Raw genomic sequence first — 19633 nt, 5'->3', positions numbered from 1 at the left:
TTAGGAGGCTGCATTACAAACAGAGGACACATTACAGAGGACGGATGGATGGATGGATTGGACAAATGGATGGATGAATGGATGCTTGGATGGATAGAATGACGATTGGATAGATAAATGGAGGAATGAGTGGATGAATAGATAATTTGACTGATGCATGGATGGATGGACAGATGAATTCATGAATGGGTGGTTGGACAGACATACAGATGAATGGACAGATGAATAGATGAATTGATGGAAGGATGGATGGGTGGTTGGACAAACATACAAACGTATGTATGTATGTATGTATGTATGTATGTATCTTGTACAGACAGATGGATGGATGGACAAACAGATAGATAGATGGATGGACAAATGGAGAAGTGAATGTATGTTTTGACTGATGTAGTGCTAGATGGATGGATGGACAGACAGATGAATGGATAGATGGAAAGACAGAAGACCAGATGGATATGCAAATGGGTAGACAGATTATTTGATAGATTGTTTGGAAGAGGCAGGAACATGGGTGCAAGTATAAAATTTTCAAAAACCTGAAAAGTCTGACACAGTCAGACGTGCATGGCGCAGCCATGCAGGGGGGTAACAAAGGGGGTGAGCCCCCCTTAGGGCTCAAAAAAAATTTAAATTACAAGTTAAAATGGTTGTCTCTCATTCAATCTCATGCAAACATTTAGAATATTAATAGTTATATGATTTGCATATTCACATCAAATGTTTAATACATTTAATCAATTCATCTGAAAAAATATTTCAAGTACAAGGCTTGATATTTCAAAACATCTAGCAACTACTAATTTAAATGTTGAAACAACCATTTTTAATATGCTTTTGCTGTAATACCTTTTTTACAACATACACACAGCTTGAGTTAAAATAAGGGGCCACATCTTGATGTCCTCAGAAACTCCTGGATTTTAGCAAATAAGATTCAGCTTTTTCCATTGACAAAAATATCTATATATTATAATCCATTACTGACTACAAATGAGTTTTCAACCTAACAACCACATTAGAAAAGATGATAAAAAAGCTAACAAACGTATTTCAAGACCTACCTTACTTTTATTTAATAATTGAAAGGTAATCAAATGTAAAAAAAAAAAAAAAACATGTTTATAAAAGCAGATACTTGTGATGAATAATTTCAATTCTAGAAGAAAGCACATTGCATTTGCACATCACACAATATCAGATGACAATTTAAGTCACTAATAAATGTTTTGAATTCACTTATTGCTACATAGCACAAAAATCAGAAAAGTGATCAGTCTCATCGGCGTGAATTTTAAGTCCCTTCTTCCCGCTGGAGCCGTACTTGATAGTCTTTGAACAGCAGTGACAATACGCAACTCCCGGGACGTTGGTTTTCTCAGCCATATTCCCCATTTGTCACCGTTTTTGTCATACTCGCTTAACCATTCCCATCTCCATTTATTTCTAGACGTCTTTTCTAATTCTTTTGTATTGAAGCCTTCCGATAAAAACTTCATTTTGACATATTTTGATCAGCAACCAGAGGCAAAGCACGTGGATCTGTCGCAAGGGAGGGAAGCGAAATAAGGCTTATTATAAAAGCTGAAGTTTTATTGGACGGCAGTTAACAGTGAGCCAATCAAAAGTACTGTTCTAACTTGCACCAAAAGAAACGGCGACTCATGGGAATAGCTGTGTTGATTTGGTCGAACAACGTGGTACGTGCGTGAAACATGATATCACACATGTATAAAACCGTGAAACAATGGGCTGGTCAGGACCGCTCGTCGGTGAGCGGTGTATAAATTGAATGAGGTTTGTGGCGAAGACGGGATGAAAAGATTTGTCTCGTGCAGAGACTGTACCGCGGTAACCCGGTAATACGCTGAGAGTGAGACAGTGAGAGGGCCACCCCTATACCCCCCCCCCCGAAAATCTCAACGGATTTACACGATTTGGAAAAATGACTTTTTCAGAACCAAAAAAAAAAACGGCGCTTCCGGCACATGCCGGAAAACTTGCACCCATGCAGGAATAAAGAGATGAATGGCCGAGTAGAGGGATGCAAAGGGCAAAGGTAGCTACCGTATATAGACACAGACATATAAATCTAGAAACTTTCAACTTGGCTTCATAAAGAATGACTTGCATCACTTTTTAACACAAATTATTGATAGGGATTTCCTCAGGTTTTGCTTTATACTGCACTTCATATTCTTCATAATTACTGCTCATTAGGTGAATATGAAAGACCAGCAGCATTATTCTAAAGTGCTCTGCATGTTTATCACCAATTAATTATGAACATAAATTGAAAGATCTTTAAAGAGCTTAAGAATAAATGAATGTTTTATTTATTTTTCATTTATGCAAATGTTTCTTAATGGAATAATAAATAGTATTATATATTATTATAATACAATAAGCTCTGCCGTATTTGAAAGGAGGAAAAAAAAGTGCTTCATTAAGGAACAAAACCAAAAAAATAAAAAACAACAACAAAAAAAACCTCAAGAGCAAGACATACACTACAATTCAATTGCTTACCTTATGAAAACTGCGAAAGTAGGCAGCTTTTTCATCAGGATATTTCTCTAATCGCCGTGGCCCTTTACTCGAAGCTTTTTTGAACACGAGCCAACATCGCCTGAAGATCTGTCAAAAACATAAAATATAGTTGTGAGAGGGAAAAATATATGCATTGCACCATAACATTTTTTTACTCAGTTTTATATCTATATCACAGCTCTATTTTGTTAGACTCAGAATAATTATTTAAATTTGGCATGTCTTAATGCTTAAAAATTTCTCACTATTTTTAAATGAAACTCACAACTGGTGAAGAGAATTATGTGATTGCCGTCTCTGAGAAGAGTGCATGCTTGTACAACAATGCTACCGAATTAGAAGGAATGATAACTATTGTTAGTGAAAAATCTAAATGCTGTGTGAGTTTAATCCGGGTTATCAATTTGTCTTCTGCACTGCAATGTCTCAATCACAGCTCATCCTTTTTTCATTTCTCACATATTGATTAAAAAGACTCTCCAGCTCCAGATTCCTCAGAGCAGTGCTGGAGATTTTCACAGATCAAGCACTGAGATGTCACTTCAAGGTCAATTTACAACAGATTGTGTCTGAGAAAGTCGTTAACATGCTAACACACCAAGACTCATATGCCATCAGTAGACAATGGCTGGACCAATATGACAAATTCACATCACGGTATATCATGATACCCAGGATGACACAAAATCTGCATATAGATCAGAATTTTTAAATAACAATAAATGAATTCCCCATTTTCTTATCATGGGATAGAGTCATACACGTATATCATCACATCCCTGCCGTCCTCTGTTTCATTCTGTTCACACTCCTTGAGCCAAATCAATAATCCAACAGCATCATAATTAACTAATGAGGTCAAAGCAGGACCGTTCACATCTGTTTAACATCTCTGATTTATTCACATTATAAAATGTCATATGTTAAAAACTGGCAGAAGTTCAGACTAAAGCAGTTTATGATGCATTAGAGAGGATGCTGGAAAACAGGCGGGTTGGACGAAAGCCATTTTCACTTCAGTTCATCTCATATACAGCATTTTCTTTCTCCCTGCCTCAAATGATAAACATAAGAGATGTGCGATAATTTTACCATGATAGCGTGATAACAACTCTGTGACATGTTTACCTTTAACTGTTTAGTTAATGGCCTACACAGCCATTTGTACTGTATGTACAGTTGTAGTCAGAACTTTACATACACTCATCATGAACAAAATTACACATTACATTACAAGGTATTTAGCAGACGCTCTTATCCAGAGCGACGTACAAGTGCAAAAGTCAGGTACACGAAGTGCTGAACTTCTCGTTAAGAAACTTCTAGTGTCAACTGAACAAGTGGCAATAATACTTATGGCCCTTTTCCACTACCCTTTTTCAGCTCACTTCAGCTCGCTTCAGCTCACTTCAGCCCGACACGGCTCGCGTTTCGACTACCAAAAACCAGCACGACTCAGCTCGCTTCAGCCCTGCTTAGCCCCTAAAACTCGCACCGTTTTGGAGTGGGGCTGAAGCGAGCCAAACCGTGCCGAGTGAGTCTGGGGGCGTGAGCAGACACTCCCCTGTGCACTGATTGGTGAGGAGGAGTGTCCTCACATGCCCACACACGCCCCGCGAGCACGCTGGGATCTGTAAACACCGTAAACCCGGAAGAAGAAGAATTACGAATTACGAGAATTTCTGAAGCCTCATGCGCCTCGCCTCATCTATACGCTCTTGCCAGTATCTGTCTGCGTTGTCGGTGACAACAAGCCACAGCACCAAGACCAGCAACACTAACGACTCCATGTCCTCCATGTTTATTGTTTACTATTCGGGTCGTGAGACTGCCGCTTAAAAGCTCACTGATGTCACTGTTTGCGCTGTTTAACGACATCACCTGACGTCCACCCACTTTCGCTAACTCCACCCAATGTGTCCACCCACTTCCAGCCAGCACGGTTCAGCACGGTTGTAGTCGAAATGCAACTCCAACAGCCCCGCTCAGCTCGACTCAGCACGGCACGGCTCAGCCCGACTCAGCCACGTTTGTAGTGGAAAAGCGGCATTAGTGTAATATTCTGTTGACGTATACTCAAAAAGCCAAGGAAACAAACCAACCATATAAAGGATATAACACTCACTTAGATTATTACTTCAGTGGTGCTGAACGTTTCAAAATGTCTTTTACCTTGCCAAGGCCAAGGTCTCTTAATTTCTTGTTAGTAATCATGATTGACTACAACAGTTTCTGTGCCAACATACTGTAAGGGTTTGTTTCACAAGTAAAAGTTATTGAGAGGTGTAGCCACTTTGCCAAGATCTGGAAGAAAACCCAAACTGTCACCCCCAGCTGAGGGGAAACTAGTTCAGATTGTCAGGAACCACCAAGGCACAAACTTGCTATGAACTGGTGTTGTGGAAGTATGAAGCTCAAAAGTAGCCAAGAAATATACTTACATGAAATAAGTTTCCTTAAAGCACTTTTATTGTACAGAACCAAGGCAAGCACTGAGTGATACCTGGATACATGCTGAAGTCTAAATTCTCTTCCGTTAGTTTTTAAGTTGTGTCCCTCTTTGGGAGACCCACCCTAGGACCGCTCCAAAATAAAATGGCGGCTCCTATTAAAATCATTGTAAAACGACTTCCTTTGTTTAAAACACAGACTTTTAATTGGCTGCCCAATTCAGGCTTCTCATTGGCTAAAACGTACTTCCCGCTATTTTTCAAAAGAAAACAGACCTATTCGAATTTCTTACCATATGGCATTTTAACTGTTATACTACTTAACCCCTTGGCTGCCACCCATAATTAACTGTAATGTGCCGGGCATATAGGACAAAAATAGGTCAAAATTGGGATATTGTGATAATCTTTCTCTAACTTGTTCAGAAATTTATATTTTTAATGTTTGTAGAGAAAAATCACAAAAAAACACTGTTGTAGAGTAAAAATAACTTTAGTAATCAAAAACAACTTCAAAAACATCCAAAAAAACAAAAAACAAGACAACGGGTCTTTTCAATGAGAACCTGTCCATAAACATGAATTACTAGTACTTGAAAACACAATGTACACCAAGGGTCCATGTATTCCAAGTAACTGGGTACCATTTTTATGATGGTCTTTGGTATGACCCGACCGTGAATAGAACTCATGAGAGGAGGACACACTCAGCCAACTCGTGGAAATGTGCCACTGTGAAGTAAAAGTAATGTGCCATGTAAGGTACATAAAAGCAGATGTTTATGACGAGTAACGTACGTCATAAGGCACAGCTGTAAAAGATTTCATGACGTACGTGACTCGTCCAAGGGCATTGAAGGGGTTAATGATGCATCTGTGTTTATCATGTGAAATGCCTTTACAATGATAAACAGTGGTGGAGAACACAAGATGATCTCTCACACACACACACACACACACACACACACACACACACACACACACACACACGGGCCTCTAAACATATAAACTCAAAGTATACCTAGGCTCAGCTTAGTGTTAAAGAAGCTTAGTGTTAAAATACCTCCTAAGTCGAGCATAATCATAAATTCATTCTCATTAATACAACAAAATCTCAAAAATAATTGTCGCCAGTAATTCAGTTGTGTGTGTGTGTCAGGCCCATAAAATATTGAAATGAGAGAGTAGTCTTTCTAAACTAACTAACAATGGATGAATGGGAGGATTTCACAGCCTAACCTGACAAAAGGTATTTCACAGCTTGACCTAACAAAAGGTCAACAAGATAAGAAATAACTGTGGCTACAGAGACAGGAATCCTAACACCTCCTGATGCTCCAGAGACAGAAAGCCTACGGGAATCCTAAAACATTCTGATGCCCCAGAGACATAAAATACTCTCACACTGGAAGCTGCTGGAACACCAGTGTCAGTGTCAACAGTCACACTAGATTTACATCACCATGGACTGAAAGGATACTGTCCAAGAAAGAAGCCCCTGCTCCAAAACTGACACCTTCGAGCTTGATTAAAGTTTGCGGCTGACCACAGAGACAAAGAAAAAGCCTTCTGGAGGAAAGGTTTATAGTCAAATAAAGCAAAGATTGAGTTGCAATGTTTGGAGGAGTAAAAGTGAGGCATTCAATCACAAAAACAAATTCAGAATTCTACAGCATAACCTCAAACCATCAGCTACGTGGTTGAAACTTTGAATACCGAGACAAGTGTCCATATTCTTTTTGAATAAACACAAAGTGTTTTACCAAACACTGGTGTTGATGGAAAAGAGTTAAAGAATGGGGATAAGTTCAAGCACACTACTGTTCAAAAGTTTGGGGTCACTTTGAAATGTCCTTATTTTTGAAATAAGGAAACTGTTCTTTTCAATGAAGATCACTTTAAACTAATCAGAAATCCACTCTATACATTGCTAATGTGGTAAATGACTATTCTAGCTGCAAATGTCTGGTTTTTGGTGCAATATCTCCATAGGTGTATAGAGGCCCATTTCCAGCAACTCTCACTCCAGTGTTCTAATGGTACAATGTGTTTGCTCATTGCCTCAGAAGGCTAATGGATGATTAGAAAACCCTTGTACAATCATGTTAGCACAGCTGAAAACAGTTTAGCTCTTTAGAGAAGCTATAAAACTGACCTTCCTTTGAGCAGATTGAGGCTACATCCACACGACAACGGCAACGAGATGTTATTTAAAAATATATCGCGTCCAAATGGGCAACGATCAGTAAAATATCAGGTCCATATGGCAACGCAACGCTTGCTGAAAACGATGCAATACACATGCCACACCTCTAGGGGCGCTGTAAGACGGTCCCTTCGGAGACACCAGAACAATAGAAGAAGAAGTAAGGACACATGCGCATAAACTATTATGCGCAAGACTTCATATTAGCCACAAAGTCAGGAAAATCTGTTCATAAAATTACATTATAATGACCAAATACAATGAAAAGTATTTTTCCAGCCTCACCTGTGAAAGGTAATCCCATGTGATCTCGTTTGGACGGCAAACCTGTTGGTACAGTTAAACGCAGCTAATCTTTATTCTCCGCTTTGACCCATCCAATATGAAGGCGAGGATGACGTATGATTCTACGCGGAAGGCGGCGTCTTTAATGGTCCGGAATAAATTGAATGCTACACATTGATGGATTAATTTGCTCTTCTACGCCCTTTTTGAGGAATGTATTGTAGGACTTAAACCATCATCTGAAGAGGTGAGATCGCTCCTTTTTTTCCCTATTTTTGCTGGCGGGATTGACTCTGCCCTAAGGGCAGAGTCTCTCTCTCTCTCTCTCTCTTTGCACCATTACACAATAAATATTCACAGTGAAAATATTTTGTAAGCGCGTTTCATGAACCAAGTTATAGGATTTGTTGACAACTCGCATCGAGTTCGTTACACTTCTACCCGGCGTGAAGCACTCACAGTCATGTGGTTGTGATGTCATCGTAAACAAATCCGTTCTACTCATCCAGACGACTTCACAACGGCAATGTTGCCAGATCTTTCCACTCTGGAACCCGTTCTCAAAAAGATTGTGTTTTGGGCACCTAAAACGCCGGTGCTGTGTGGACGCCAGGCCTAAACGATAAACAATTGTATCGGAGTCACCTGAATCCGTTGCCGTGTGGACAGGGCCTGAGTTTCTGGAGCATCACATTTGTGGGGTCGATTAAATGCTCAAAATGGCCAGAAAAATGTCTTGACTATATTTTCTATTCATTTTACAACTTATGGTGGTAAATAAAAGTGTGACTTTTCATGGAAAACACAAAATTGTCTGGGTGACCCCAAACTTTTGAACGGTAGTGTACCAAGGAGTTACTTTAGATTCCATGCTTATATTTTAAAAAGATATTAAAAAATGTGTCATACACTGAAATACAACATAGCTAATGTTAGAAATATCAGCAACTCACTGATAGTTGATGCATCTAAGACATACTTGAATGCAATGATTCTCTCTTATTTCCACAACTCTATGTCACATTGGTCACAAGCAAACGAGACTGTCTTAAAATCCATCAGATCACTTCACAAACAAGCTCTTAAAGTTCTGGACAGAAAATCACATCAATATCACCATTGTCATATACAACCCCAATTCAAAACCTCGAATTCAAAATGAGTATATATTTTTCAAAACACAATAACATTTCTCAGTTTCAATATTTGATATGTTGTCTTTGTACTATTTTCAATGAAATATAGGGTTTCCATGATTTGCAAATTATCGCATTCGGTTTTTATTTACAGTTTACACAGCATCCCAACTTTTTTAGAATTGGGGTTGTATTTGTTAAATATCTATCATGTTAAATTTTGATAATTTAATATTGTATTCAGATATATGTACATTTCGTATACAAGATTATTCATAATGCTGCTCTTCCACCCTTGAAGAGATTTGTTCAACTCTGCTCTGAGCAAATAAGCACAGCTACACGGTCTACTACAAGGGGAGATGTAGCATGCCTAAGAGAGGCACTGCTTTTGCGCAATCAGCCTTCTCCTTGAAAGCAATTAGTGTGGAATATGCTCCCAAACGATCTGAAAACTTACAGATTTCCGTATTTTCTCTCGTGATGTGAAAAAAATGGATTTTGAGCACTCAGTCCTATCAGCATTAATATCATTGTGATAACTTGCTTTTGTCTTTGTACAATTCTGCACGCATGGACAGAACATTTTGATATTTATGCTATTCTGTATTTGTGTGTGTGTGATGTCAGATTTCATTGTTCTTCATCTGCCCAGGGACTGGAAATTTGCAAGTAGCTAAAGCTGGTACAAAGCATCTTTTCCATTTATGTGATTAATGCATTTTGTACATGGGCCCTGTAAGAAATACATTTCCATCCATTACCCATAACTGTTTATCCTGTACAGGGTCGCAGGCAAGCTGGAGCCTATCCCAGCTGACTATAGACCCCTTTCACATGACGTCACCGCGCCGCAAGATTTTGTTAGGCACCATATTGGAAGACCAAGTACATGCACTCACAATATAAAACAAAGTACGAGCGAGAGTAAAGTGACACGATGGATGATAATTCTGGTTATGTGAGTACATTACCAGTTGCAGAAAGGGCACGGTATGTGGAGAAACTGGCTGTGATTGATGGGTTTGACCCATATGATAAGACTCGCGGCAAGGGAGAATGGAAACATAAGGAGGACCTGACACCAATTCTGCCATCTGTTTGCTACCCAGACATTGTAAACTATTTGTTGTTTACACCCAGTGCCTACATTCAGTGTTCGAACTATGCCGATATTTTCGGGGGGCCCCTTTTTTTCCCTTGGGGGTGTGTGTGCTTGCGCTTGTCTCGGAGCGCGGATCTCCAAACGCATGAGAAGCCTATCTTACGCACATATCACGCGGACTCCACACCTCCACACACGCATCGCGTCTGAAGTCATAACTCATCAGGGGAAATCGTGTCCGCACTGGCATGTTCAAAAAACAACCTCGCGTCAACAATGATACCACACGCAAGGAAAAAAAAAAAACAGTCAGGCTACTCAACAACCAACCTGGCAGCAGCGAGCAAGTCCCAAACCATCCTAAATTATTATTATTATTAAATTGTAGAAGTGGGTGGCACGGTGGTGTAGTGGTTAGCGCTGTCGCCTCACAGCAAGAAGGTCCTGGGTTCGAGCCCCGGGGCCGGCAAGGGCCTTTCTGTGTGGAGTTTGCATGTTCTCCCCGTGTCCGCGTGGGTTTCCTCCGGGTGCTCCGGTTTCCCCCACAGTCCAAAGACATGCAGGTTAGGTTAACTGGTGACTCTAAATTGAGCGTAGGTGTGAATGTGAGTGTGAATGGTTGTCTGTGTCTATGTGTCAGCCCTGTGATGACCTGGCGACTTGTCCAGGGTGTACCCCGCCTTTCGCCCGTAGTCAGCTGGGATAGGCTCCAGCTTGCCTGCGACCCTGTAGAAGGATAAAGCGGCTAGAGATAATGAGATGAGAGATGAGAAATTGTAGAAGTCTGGGAGGCTTCCTCCTCATACAGTTATCAACTTGGGGCCACTTTAGCATGTTTTAAATCTGAATTTCTTGCGTTTGCTTACCTCAAAGTGTCTGCAGATAAGTCCACAGACTTATCCATTATATCCACAGTTTTTTGCCAAGTCTCACACAGGTTTCTTTCAAGTCTACTGTTGGGCCAATAAATCATAAATAAAACAGCTCAGATTTGTTTGTTTAAGTCATTTGCCACTCCACTTTATTCTCGTGGGTTCACATACCGCTGCCGTTATTATCCCCTTATCATGAGTTTGTTGGTCTTCCAAAATGGCGCAGGGTCTGTTTACTTCCGGTTTCGGGTGACGTCAGTGAAAGGGGTCTATTGGCGAGAGGCAGGGTACACCCTGGACAAGTCGCCAGGTCATCACAGGGCTGACACAGAGACAAACAACCATTCACACTCACATTCACATCTACGGTCAATTTAGAGCCACCAATTAGCCTAACCTGCATGTCTTTGGACTGTGGGGGAAACCGAAGCACCCGGAGGAAACCCACGCAGACACGGGGAGAACTTGCAAACTCCGCACAGAAAGGCCCCGTCGGACGCTGGGCTCAAACCCTGAACCTTCTTGCTGTGAGGCGACAGTGCTAACTACTACACCACCATGCAGCCAGAAATAAATTTAATAAAATAAAATAAATTAAATAAAAACTATGTCCCAAGTCTCCCAACATAAAGTCTCATATCTCCCCTCAGTGTCTCATGTCTCCCTGCAAAAAATAATGACAGAAAATGTGAAGCCTGAAGGCCAGTATGTGTGACAAGCTGAGAAACAAATGTTGTGGTAAGAGTAAATATATGTGGTACAGTAAATACTCTCTAATGCAATATGAATGTGACGCTACCTGCAAAGAATTTCACAGTCTACTAAAGCTGAAAACATGTCCCAAGTCGCCCCACTCTCTCCTATTAGACGTTATTATGGAAACAAGATCATATTAGAAGAATCACACCTGATATTGAAATTAAAGGCAAAATTTTTGTATTGAGACAACCATAGGACCCGAAGGGACTGTATTAATGTTATAAATGGTGTCACGTGATTATTCAACAAATCTGGAAAATGGTTTTGTGAACACCTTTGATTGGCTGTAAAGCATCTTTGAAAAAGAAACTCATTCTAACCATGCAGTGCCTTTTAGGATTAATATTCAAACACTTTCTCCATTTCCTAATGCTGACAGCCAATACTCATTTGTGTGATGTATTGTGTGCGCTTTCCGCTGCTCTTCATCACCATTCAGATCCACTGGCGAGATTAATTTGTTTACCAAGCCGGTGTAGTGAATGAAGAAGAACAATGCTGTGTGAGGATGCAGTGTAATTGTGCAATGCAGGAAAATATTCTACCTGCTTTCCATACTTCACTGACAGTTAAGTATTACAACAAGAGATACAACCTTGAATATTAAGACAATCAAGAGTCTCTTATTTTTCCTCTATGGATGAACATATGGATGGATTTTTACACAGTGTAGGATGGCACAGCTTCATTTTCAGAAAATGTATTCAAACTGTTTTTGGAATACAGTTTGCATTTGAGAGCAACATGACTGACTTTTGACTTCTTAGTTAAAGGTTCTGACTACAAAGTTGAATTCTGAGTAAAATGTTCTATTTCTATTGGTGTTGGAGTTTCGAGATGTTTCGCTGCTGCACACACACCGTGTACCCTATGTGTAAATGTTTTGCCGAGATAAAAAGCATCCCGCATTTTACGATTCTGGAGATTGCCAAAGCAAGTGAGCAACAATATCACGTGACCACCGTGGGGCCTACCGTTTGACCTACTTTTAACCAAAACAAGTTGGCATGGCCAAACATGGTGGACTTGGCTCTCCCGCCAACTAAAAGCCAGTGGAAAAGAAAAGGGAAGTCTGCCTAGTGAGTACAACTGCAAGTTAGAGCAAGGTTAGATGACGTGTCATTTTTCTGGACAGATAACTAAATCATTCTAGCTAGCGCTTAGGTATCTTAAGATTTAGAATGCATGGGCTCGACTCCATGGTAGCACGTACGGAGTTATACACCTAATGTTTTGATCTTACCGAGAAAGAAACGATAACACTAAAGCAGTAAGAGAGAAAAGATATATTTGTCTTTTGTTTCACACATATATCCGCAAATGTCAACCACAAATTACATCCCTGCAACTCAAAACTCTCTGAGGTCGATGTAGAGTCACAATATTTTCCGCACGTTGCCATCTTGGTGTGATGCAGTTCCATAGTTATGCTAATTAGTTCAAGCTCCGTGCGTTCAGCTGTTTCCATACTGTTTGCCTTGAGAGGGAGGATATTCAGTCCCAAAATGGAGAAAAGTGACCCTCAGCACATCAGAATGATCACATCTTGTCCGCATGATATTGCTCTTGCGAGACTTAAGAAAACGCCATGCGCAATAAAAAAAAAGAAAATTTTAGATGATACTGCAGTCAGTTCTTTGTTTGTATCTCTTCTCTAATCGTTCTGTGATGAAACAAGATCTTATCATGGGCCTTGTGATATATATATGAAAGAAAGACAAAGACAGAATGCCTGTGTGTGTTTGTGTCTTGTTATGGCAAGAACTTTTTCTCCTGCTGTTACTGTTAGATTTATGGATTTGGTGATGAGCCCATGGATGACGGTTCATTAAATGGATGGTTGATGGCTGTATGGTCCATGAAGAACAATACTGCGCAAGATCTGAAGACTGACTGGTCTATAATTTCAGCTGATATTAAAGCCAAACAAAACCCAAAAATAAACTCCTTTATGCTGACAGATAATATCCATACAAGACATGTTTGAGTGTTCACTTGTTCATATTTGTACCTGTATACTATGTACAGATTTTATTTTAAAAGAAAAACAGTGTCCCTAGGCATTGCCATCTTACTCTTTCCGAGGTTCAAATATTGTGCTCCGAGTACAAATTATGCAAGAGAATCCAAGATAATGAGGTCACTTACATGCTACATGACTTAGCGAGACTGAGATCTAGTGGATACATTACTTCTAAATTGCTGTAAACAACCCTAAAGATGCCCGAGTGTCAAGCGTTTGGCTGTCAAAATAACCCTGATCATTGAAGCAGTGAACACACACACACACACACACACACACACAAATAAACAGTGTGCAGACATATACCCAGTCAGGAGGCTGTTTTGCTGCCTATAAACACTCTATCACAGGCTACACACAGCAGTGTTTTGTTTTGTTTTTTTCTAAAAAAAAAATAATTTTTCCTTGTATTTTTATGTGATATTCTTTTGTTTGTTTTATTCCCTGAGAAAAGCGATCTTTTTCGATAGCAAGGATCATGTTGCTATGACAACGACCATTGTTTACTAGTATCTGTGTCAGTGTTGTATATGTGTTATCCATACCTGTCAACTTTGAGGTTTGAAAAAAAGGGATATTTCCCAGATTTTTAATTCAAAATAAGGGAAAATCTCGGAAAGTCATACCCTTCACCAAAAGTGGGTGTGTAGTTGAATGGGGGGCAATTTTCTATCTAGTACTTGTGATTTTCTGTACTCTGGTGCATGTTGGTGATAGCCAAGACCCAAACTCCATATGCTTATGGTTTATAGAGTGCATTTGTGAATAAACTATACATTTATTTTTATTTGCTTTCAGTGGTACCAGTTATTCCCAAATTAAGGGCTAAAATACGTATCTTATGTTAAAATAAGAAAGGTAATTATATAACCAGTCAATAAATTCAATTCCATTGCAATTTATTATGGTTTTACCATAGTCATGGCCTCGGAACACTAGATAGATAGATAGATAGATAGATAGATAGATAGATAGATAGAGTAATAAAGAGATAAAGAGTAATATAAGATATTAAACCAAGAGTGATTTAAAATGGGTAAGTTTCAGATAGAAAATAAAATAGACAATGAGTGGATAAAACAGTTAATACACCAATTAGTTTACACTAGGCTATTTATGAGGCCTTAGCCAGGACATACTTAATGTAAACATGTGTAGCTTACCTTTGATTATTTGGGAGGCTTTCGTTTTCTCTATGGAAAATTTCTTTGCGATGGAAGAGTCTGGGAACATTCCAGCCACGCACTTGTTGAAATCATCAAAGAAAGAGAGGCTAATGTTTTTCTTAGCTATTAGCATCGCCATCTTCACCTCAGACCTAATCAGTGTTGCCAGATACTGCTGACGTTTTCCAGCCCAAAATATGTTCAAAACCGGCCAAAATGCACTTGAAACCGCACAACTTGGGAGGGAAACCGCCCAATCTGGCAACACTGGACCTAATCACTTGTTCAGCCTCACCTCCGGGGGACATGAATTCATGGCGCGACTTCCTGCTGTAAACTCCTGTCAGAGAATTCTGGACCTACCGACTTTTTTATATTGTGAAAATACGGGACTTTTATATAATGTGAAAATACGGGATATTTTCAGGAAAATAAAAAAACGGGAAGACAGCGGGAAATAAGTCAAAATAAGGGATTTCCCGGGAAAAACGGGAGGGTTGACAGGTATGGTGTTATCTAGCCAAGTGAGATTGAAACTTCATAAAAGTGAATTCTGTTGATTCGTGGATTTTGTTCGCAGTAAAAATCACAGGGGTACAGAAAAATTTCTGATTAGATTTTTAGAATTAGAAGCCTTTATTTGTCACATATGTTACTAAGTAAACTCAGGTAAACGGTGTACTAGTGGGAAAGCTATGTCACAAGCGGATATCCAGTTTTGGTGCAAATGGCCGCACCCAGGTAAGCCTGCTTATAGCAATATCCTAACTTTTAAAATGGATAATTTGTTGTAAAGTTTTATTTTTATTTAAATGTGTGTGTGTGTGGGGGGGGGGGGGCACATCAGGGCGCTTGCCATGATCGGCAAACAGAGGAAATCTAAATTCATAAATGGGATGCTATTTTAAGCAACAAACAACACTAGGAGTTGCTAATCAAGCAGGCAATCATATAGTCATATAGTGTGAAAGGCCACACTTTCGCTTTTCAAATTTAAATTGAAATTAGTGGCAGCATTTGCAAGGCTCATGATCTAAGAACTCTAGAGATAGTTGCATTATAACATGATAGATATTTAAACCATATAAATGCAATTGATCTGCATTTCACAGCTCTTCTATTTAAAGTCGCATCATAAAAACAGTCAGAAGTGAAACCTTACAGAGATCACATGGTACTTTGACAAATTATTAGTGACTTGTTTCATTTGGAAATGACATAAATATTCAGCATTACTAATTCAGATTTTTTTTTGACTGATCATCAGTCTCAGTATTTAATCTGTATCCATCACGTGCCTGAGTCAGACTGTCACTGGTGTGTGCAGCCCCATCTGTGAAAACAGGCGTGCATTTTAACTTAACTAAGAGATGTGCAGCACTCGAAAAGAAAGAACATTTATTTACAATTATTCCAACAAAATTTTTGCTCAGTGACTGAAACAAAATGCTGCGTATCAGTCAAATTGTGAACAGAGTTCAGCCAATGAACATCTTATGGTCACGAGAGTGCCAAATTCCAGCAAGTTTCTGAAAAGACGGCTCAGTGGACACCAAATGACCCGAAAAGACTAATGGGATAATCATGCAAATGACAGCAAAAGACATTCTGTCATATAATGCTGTGCAGAATGTATGATTACAACAAAAAACATTAAAGCAGAACCCAGATATAAAGTAAAAATCGTGAGCAGATTTACACCATAGTGAAGATAAATATCATGAAGTGAAGAAGTTATTGTTCTCTAAAAACACTGGAAGCATTTGCTTTATTACTGATTGCTGGGTATGAGCTTAACAATGCGTTTTATTGACTAAAAAAAAAATCCAGCTGGTGCTCAGTGAGAAAGACACAGCTAAGACCCACAGAGGAGAGTACGCAGGGAAAACATTCCAACCTGCACACCAGGGATGTAGCTGAACATAAAGACATTATTCACAATGAACTTGGACTGGTATCTCAAGCAACACTGCTATCAGGACTGGTATCCCAAGCGACACAGGTATCGGGACCGGTATCCTAAGTGACACAGGTATCAGGACTAGTATCCCAAGCGACACAGGTATCAGGACTGGTATCCCAAGTGACACTGTTATTGGGACCAGTATCCCAAGCAACATTGCTATCTGGACTGGTATCCCAAGCATTACTGCTATCTGGACTGGTATCTCAAGCATTACTGCTATCTGGACTGGTATCCCAAGCAACACTGGTATCGGGACTGGTATCCATAATCAACTATATTCTTAATCATAATCATAAACTAGACATTATGCTGACACTTTTTCTCTCCATGCTCCTGGAGGCATACTGGTAAGGTTTATAGGAAGGAAGGAAGGAAAAGAAGTAGGGAAGAGGGAAACAGGAAAACAGAAAGGTGGAATTGGGCAGAAAGGAAGGAAATTGAGAAGGAAATAAATCTGGAAGGAAATAAAACAAAGAACTAGAAAAGCGCTCGGAGAGCGCAGACCTCCACCAAGAATCCTTTAAAAAAAATCTGGGATCCAGAAGGTGATCCAGATCACCGCCAAAATGTAATGGATTGTTACTTGTGCCCAGTCACACCTCTGGAAAAAATTTCAGAGCAATCCGTTCATAACTTTTTCCGTAATGTTGCTAACAGACAAACCAACAAACAAACCAATGCTACCGAAAACATAACTTCCTTGGCGGAGGTAATAAAGGGTGAAATACAGAAAGGTGATGTAGGGAGTATGGAAAGAGGCAAGCAAGAACACAGAGAGACAGAGAAAAAGAAAAATTAAAAAAGATCTAAGTGAGCACAAAAGGAAATTAGGAAGGAAATAAAGCTGAGACATAAGTAGATAATGTGACAAAGAGAAAAAAATCTGTGAAAATGAGCAGAAAGAAAGAAAGAAAGAAAGAAAGAAAGAAAGAAATTTCCTTCCACATTAAGTTTTGGTTTAAATCCAAAACGTCAGCTATTTGCAGCACGAAATAGATACAGAGACAGAGATTATGGCCTTGTGTTACACTCCTACTGCACACAGTGCAAAGATGTGTACGCTTATGATCATGGACAATACACCTGTCAAACTTTAAATTGCTGAAAGGAACATCATGTCACACCTTGTCCAAATGCTCAGCTCATTTGAGAAAATCACACTTGAAGTCCTGCATCCCTGTCATACAGCATCCACACAGCCAGACAGCTGACATGACTTCTTCACTCAGACGGGTCACACACCAGTGGGATCCACACAATGAGGGGAACAATGCTTGATAGCCTTGAGGAGATTTTCCGAGACGACCGAGAGAAATGAGGTTGTACTTTGATGACTTCCTGACCCAAACTAAAGCCTGAGAAAGAAGTGGTGGAAATCACTGGCGAGACCATTTACACCAACTGTAGAAAATAAAAGGCCAGGAACGAAGGTAGAGAGTCAGTGTCTTGGGAACCCAACTGTGTAACAGATGCACCTGAAACGCCACACCGCTGCCTCAGAGAGTCTGTAATAGACAGGAAGACAGGCAACCCTTTCGAGTGCTGGTGACATCTTACTGCACATTTAACCCTGCAGGGAAACTTTACGGTTAGACAAGATCGGAAAAACGTCAACAGATGCTGGAGTTCGCCTTCTGGGGGTTTTCAGACCACAGTTTGCAGAGCTTTGATTGCAATAATTAATCGTGAAATAGGTCATTTTTTGTTGTCTGTTCATTGGCGTGACAACATACACTAAGCTTACATCAAACAGCGTCACAGGATATCAGATTTTGCTATCAGCACCTTTTACACATAAAGCCCTGTTCACACCTGACATTAACATTATTATAGACATTTAGCAGACGGTCTTATCCAGAGTGACATACAACATACCCAAAGCAGCCTAGGGAGTAGTTTGGGGGTTAGGTGCCTTGCTCAAGGACACCTTCAGCCATCCCTGCTGATCCAGGGAATCAAACCAGCAACCTTTGGTTCCCAAAGCTGCTTCTCTAACCTTTAGGCCATGGCTTCCCAACATGCAGCCTGAGTGATCTGAAGTGGTCAGCACTAAGTCCAGGTGTGAACAGAATCAAATGCGTCTTGAAGATGCGTCGCGATCAAACCATCCAACCACATTTGGAGGCACAGATGCATACGGTCACATCAAGCATCTCGATGCATCCCAGACAACAACAAAGAAGCAGCTAATCAACTGCATCGCTGACTTAGGCAGAAAATATGTAATCTTTGTGAGTCTGTTTGGAAATCACGCCGAACAACAGATCTAGCTGCCACTAGGCTAACGGATAATGGCTTTTCATAGCTTCATTTGTCTTGTCCCTTATCTCTCGTTCATTTATAAACTTTGTAAACAGGCCACATGATTGAAATGTTTCATACAGTGTGTACAGGGATGAGCTATGATGGGACATGTCTGTCTGAAAATAACTGCAGTAGAAGACTGATGTAATAAATCTGTCTGGCAGCTTTTCTCCAGCAGAAACGATATATGAAATTCGAACCCGAGTGGACACTAAAGACACATTCATAATGCAATGTGTGAACTGCTACGCGTCTCGGATTCAATCAGCCAGGACGCATGTTAATGCCAGGTGTAAACATAGGGTTCTAACTAGACCAAAATATCAGCCTAGTGGCACCAGTTATAACAGCCGGGGGTTCAGGGTCCACCTTAAGCCCACGAAAGCTCATGGGTTCTACATATTCGAAGATGCATTCTAGTGCATTTCCTGGTACTCGCAGGCCTCCCTGAAAGTCACTCTTTTTTGGTAATATTAATGAGATTGGGCGGCACGGTGGTGTAGTGGTTAGAGCTGTCGCCTCACAGCAAGAAGGTTCGGGTTCGAGCTCCGTGGCTGGCGAGGGCCTTTCTGTGCAGAGTTTGCATGTTCTCCCAGTGTCCGTGTGGGTTTCCTCCGGGTGCTCCGGTTTCCCCCACAGTCCAAAGACATGCAGGTTAGGTTAACTGGTGACTCTAAATTGACCGTAGGTGTGAATGTGAGTGTGAATGGTTGTCTGTGTCTATGTGTCAGCCCTGTGATGACCTGGCGACTTGTCCAGGGTGTATCCCGCCTTTCGCCCGTAGTCAGCTGGGATAGGCTCCAGCTTGCCT

The 19633-nt window shown here is 40.3% G+C and overlaps 1 protein-coding gene across 2 annotated transcripts in view; it reads right to left on the bottom strand.

The window, feature by feature from the left end:
* Nucleotides 1-19633, bottom strand: part of dok6 (docking protein 6) — a 141103-nt gene that overhangs the window by 75325 nt on the left and 46145 nt on the right. For both annotated transcript variants that reach the window (XM_060899985.1, XM_060899984.1), the window contains exon 2: nucleotides 2530-2637. In XM_060899985.1, the coding sequence (XP_060755968.1) occupies nucleotides 2530-2637 (108 nt within the window). The remainder of the gene's footprint in view (nucleotides 1-2529; nucleotides 2638-19633) is intronic.

The sequence above is a fragment of the Neoarius graeffei genome, chromosome 19 (assembly GCF_027579695.1).
Source record: "Neoarius graeffei isolate fNeoGra1 chromosome 19, fNeoGra1.pri, whole genome shotgun sequence".
NCBI classification, from domain to species: domain Eukaryota; kingdom Metazoa; phylum Chordata; class Actinopteri; order Siluriformes; family Ariidae; genus Neoarius; species Neoarius graeffei.
Note: the sequence above shows the minus strand (reverse complement) of the source record. Positions and strands in the feature narration are given on the sequence as shown.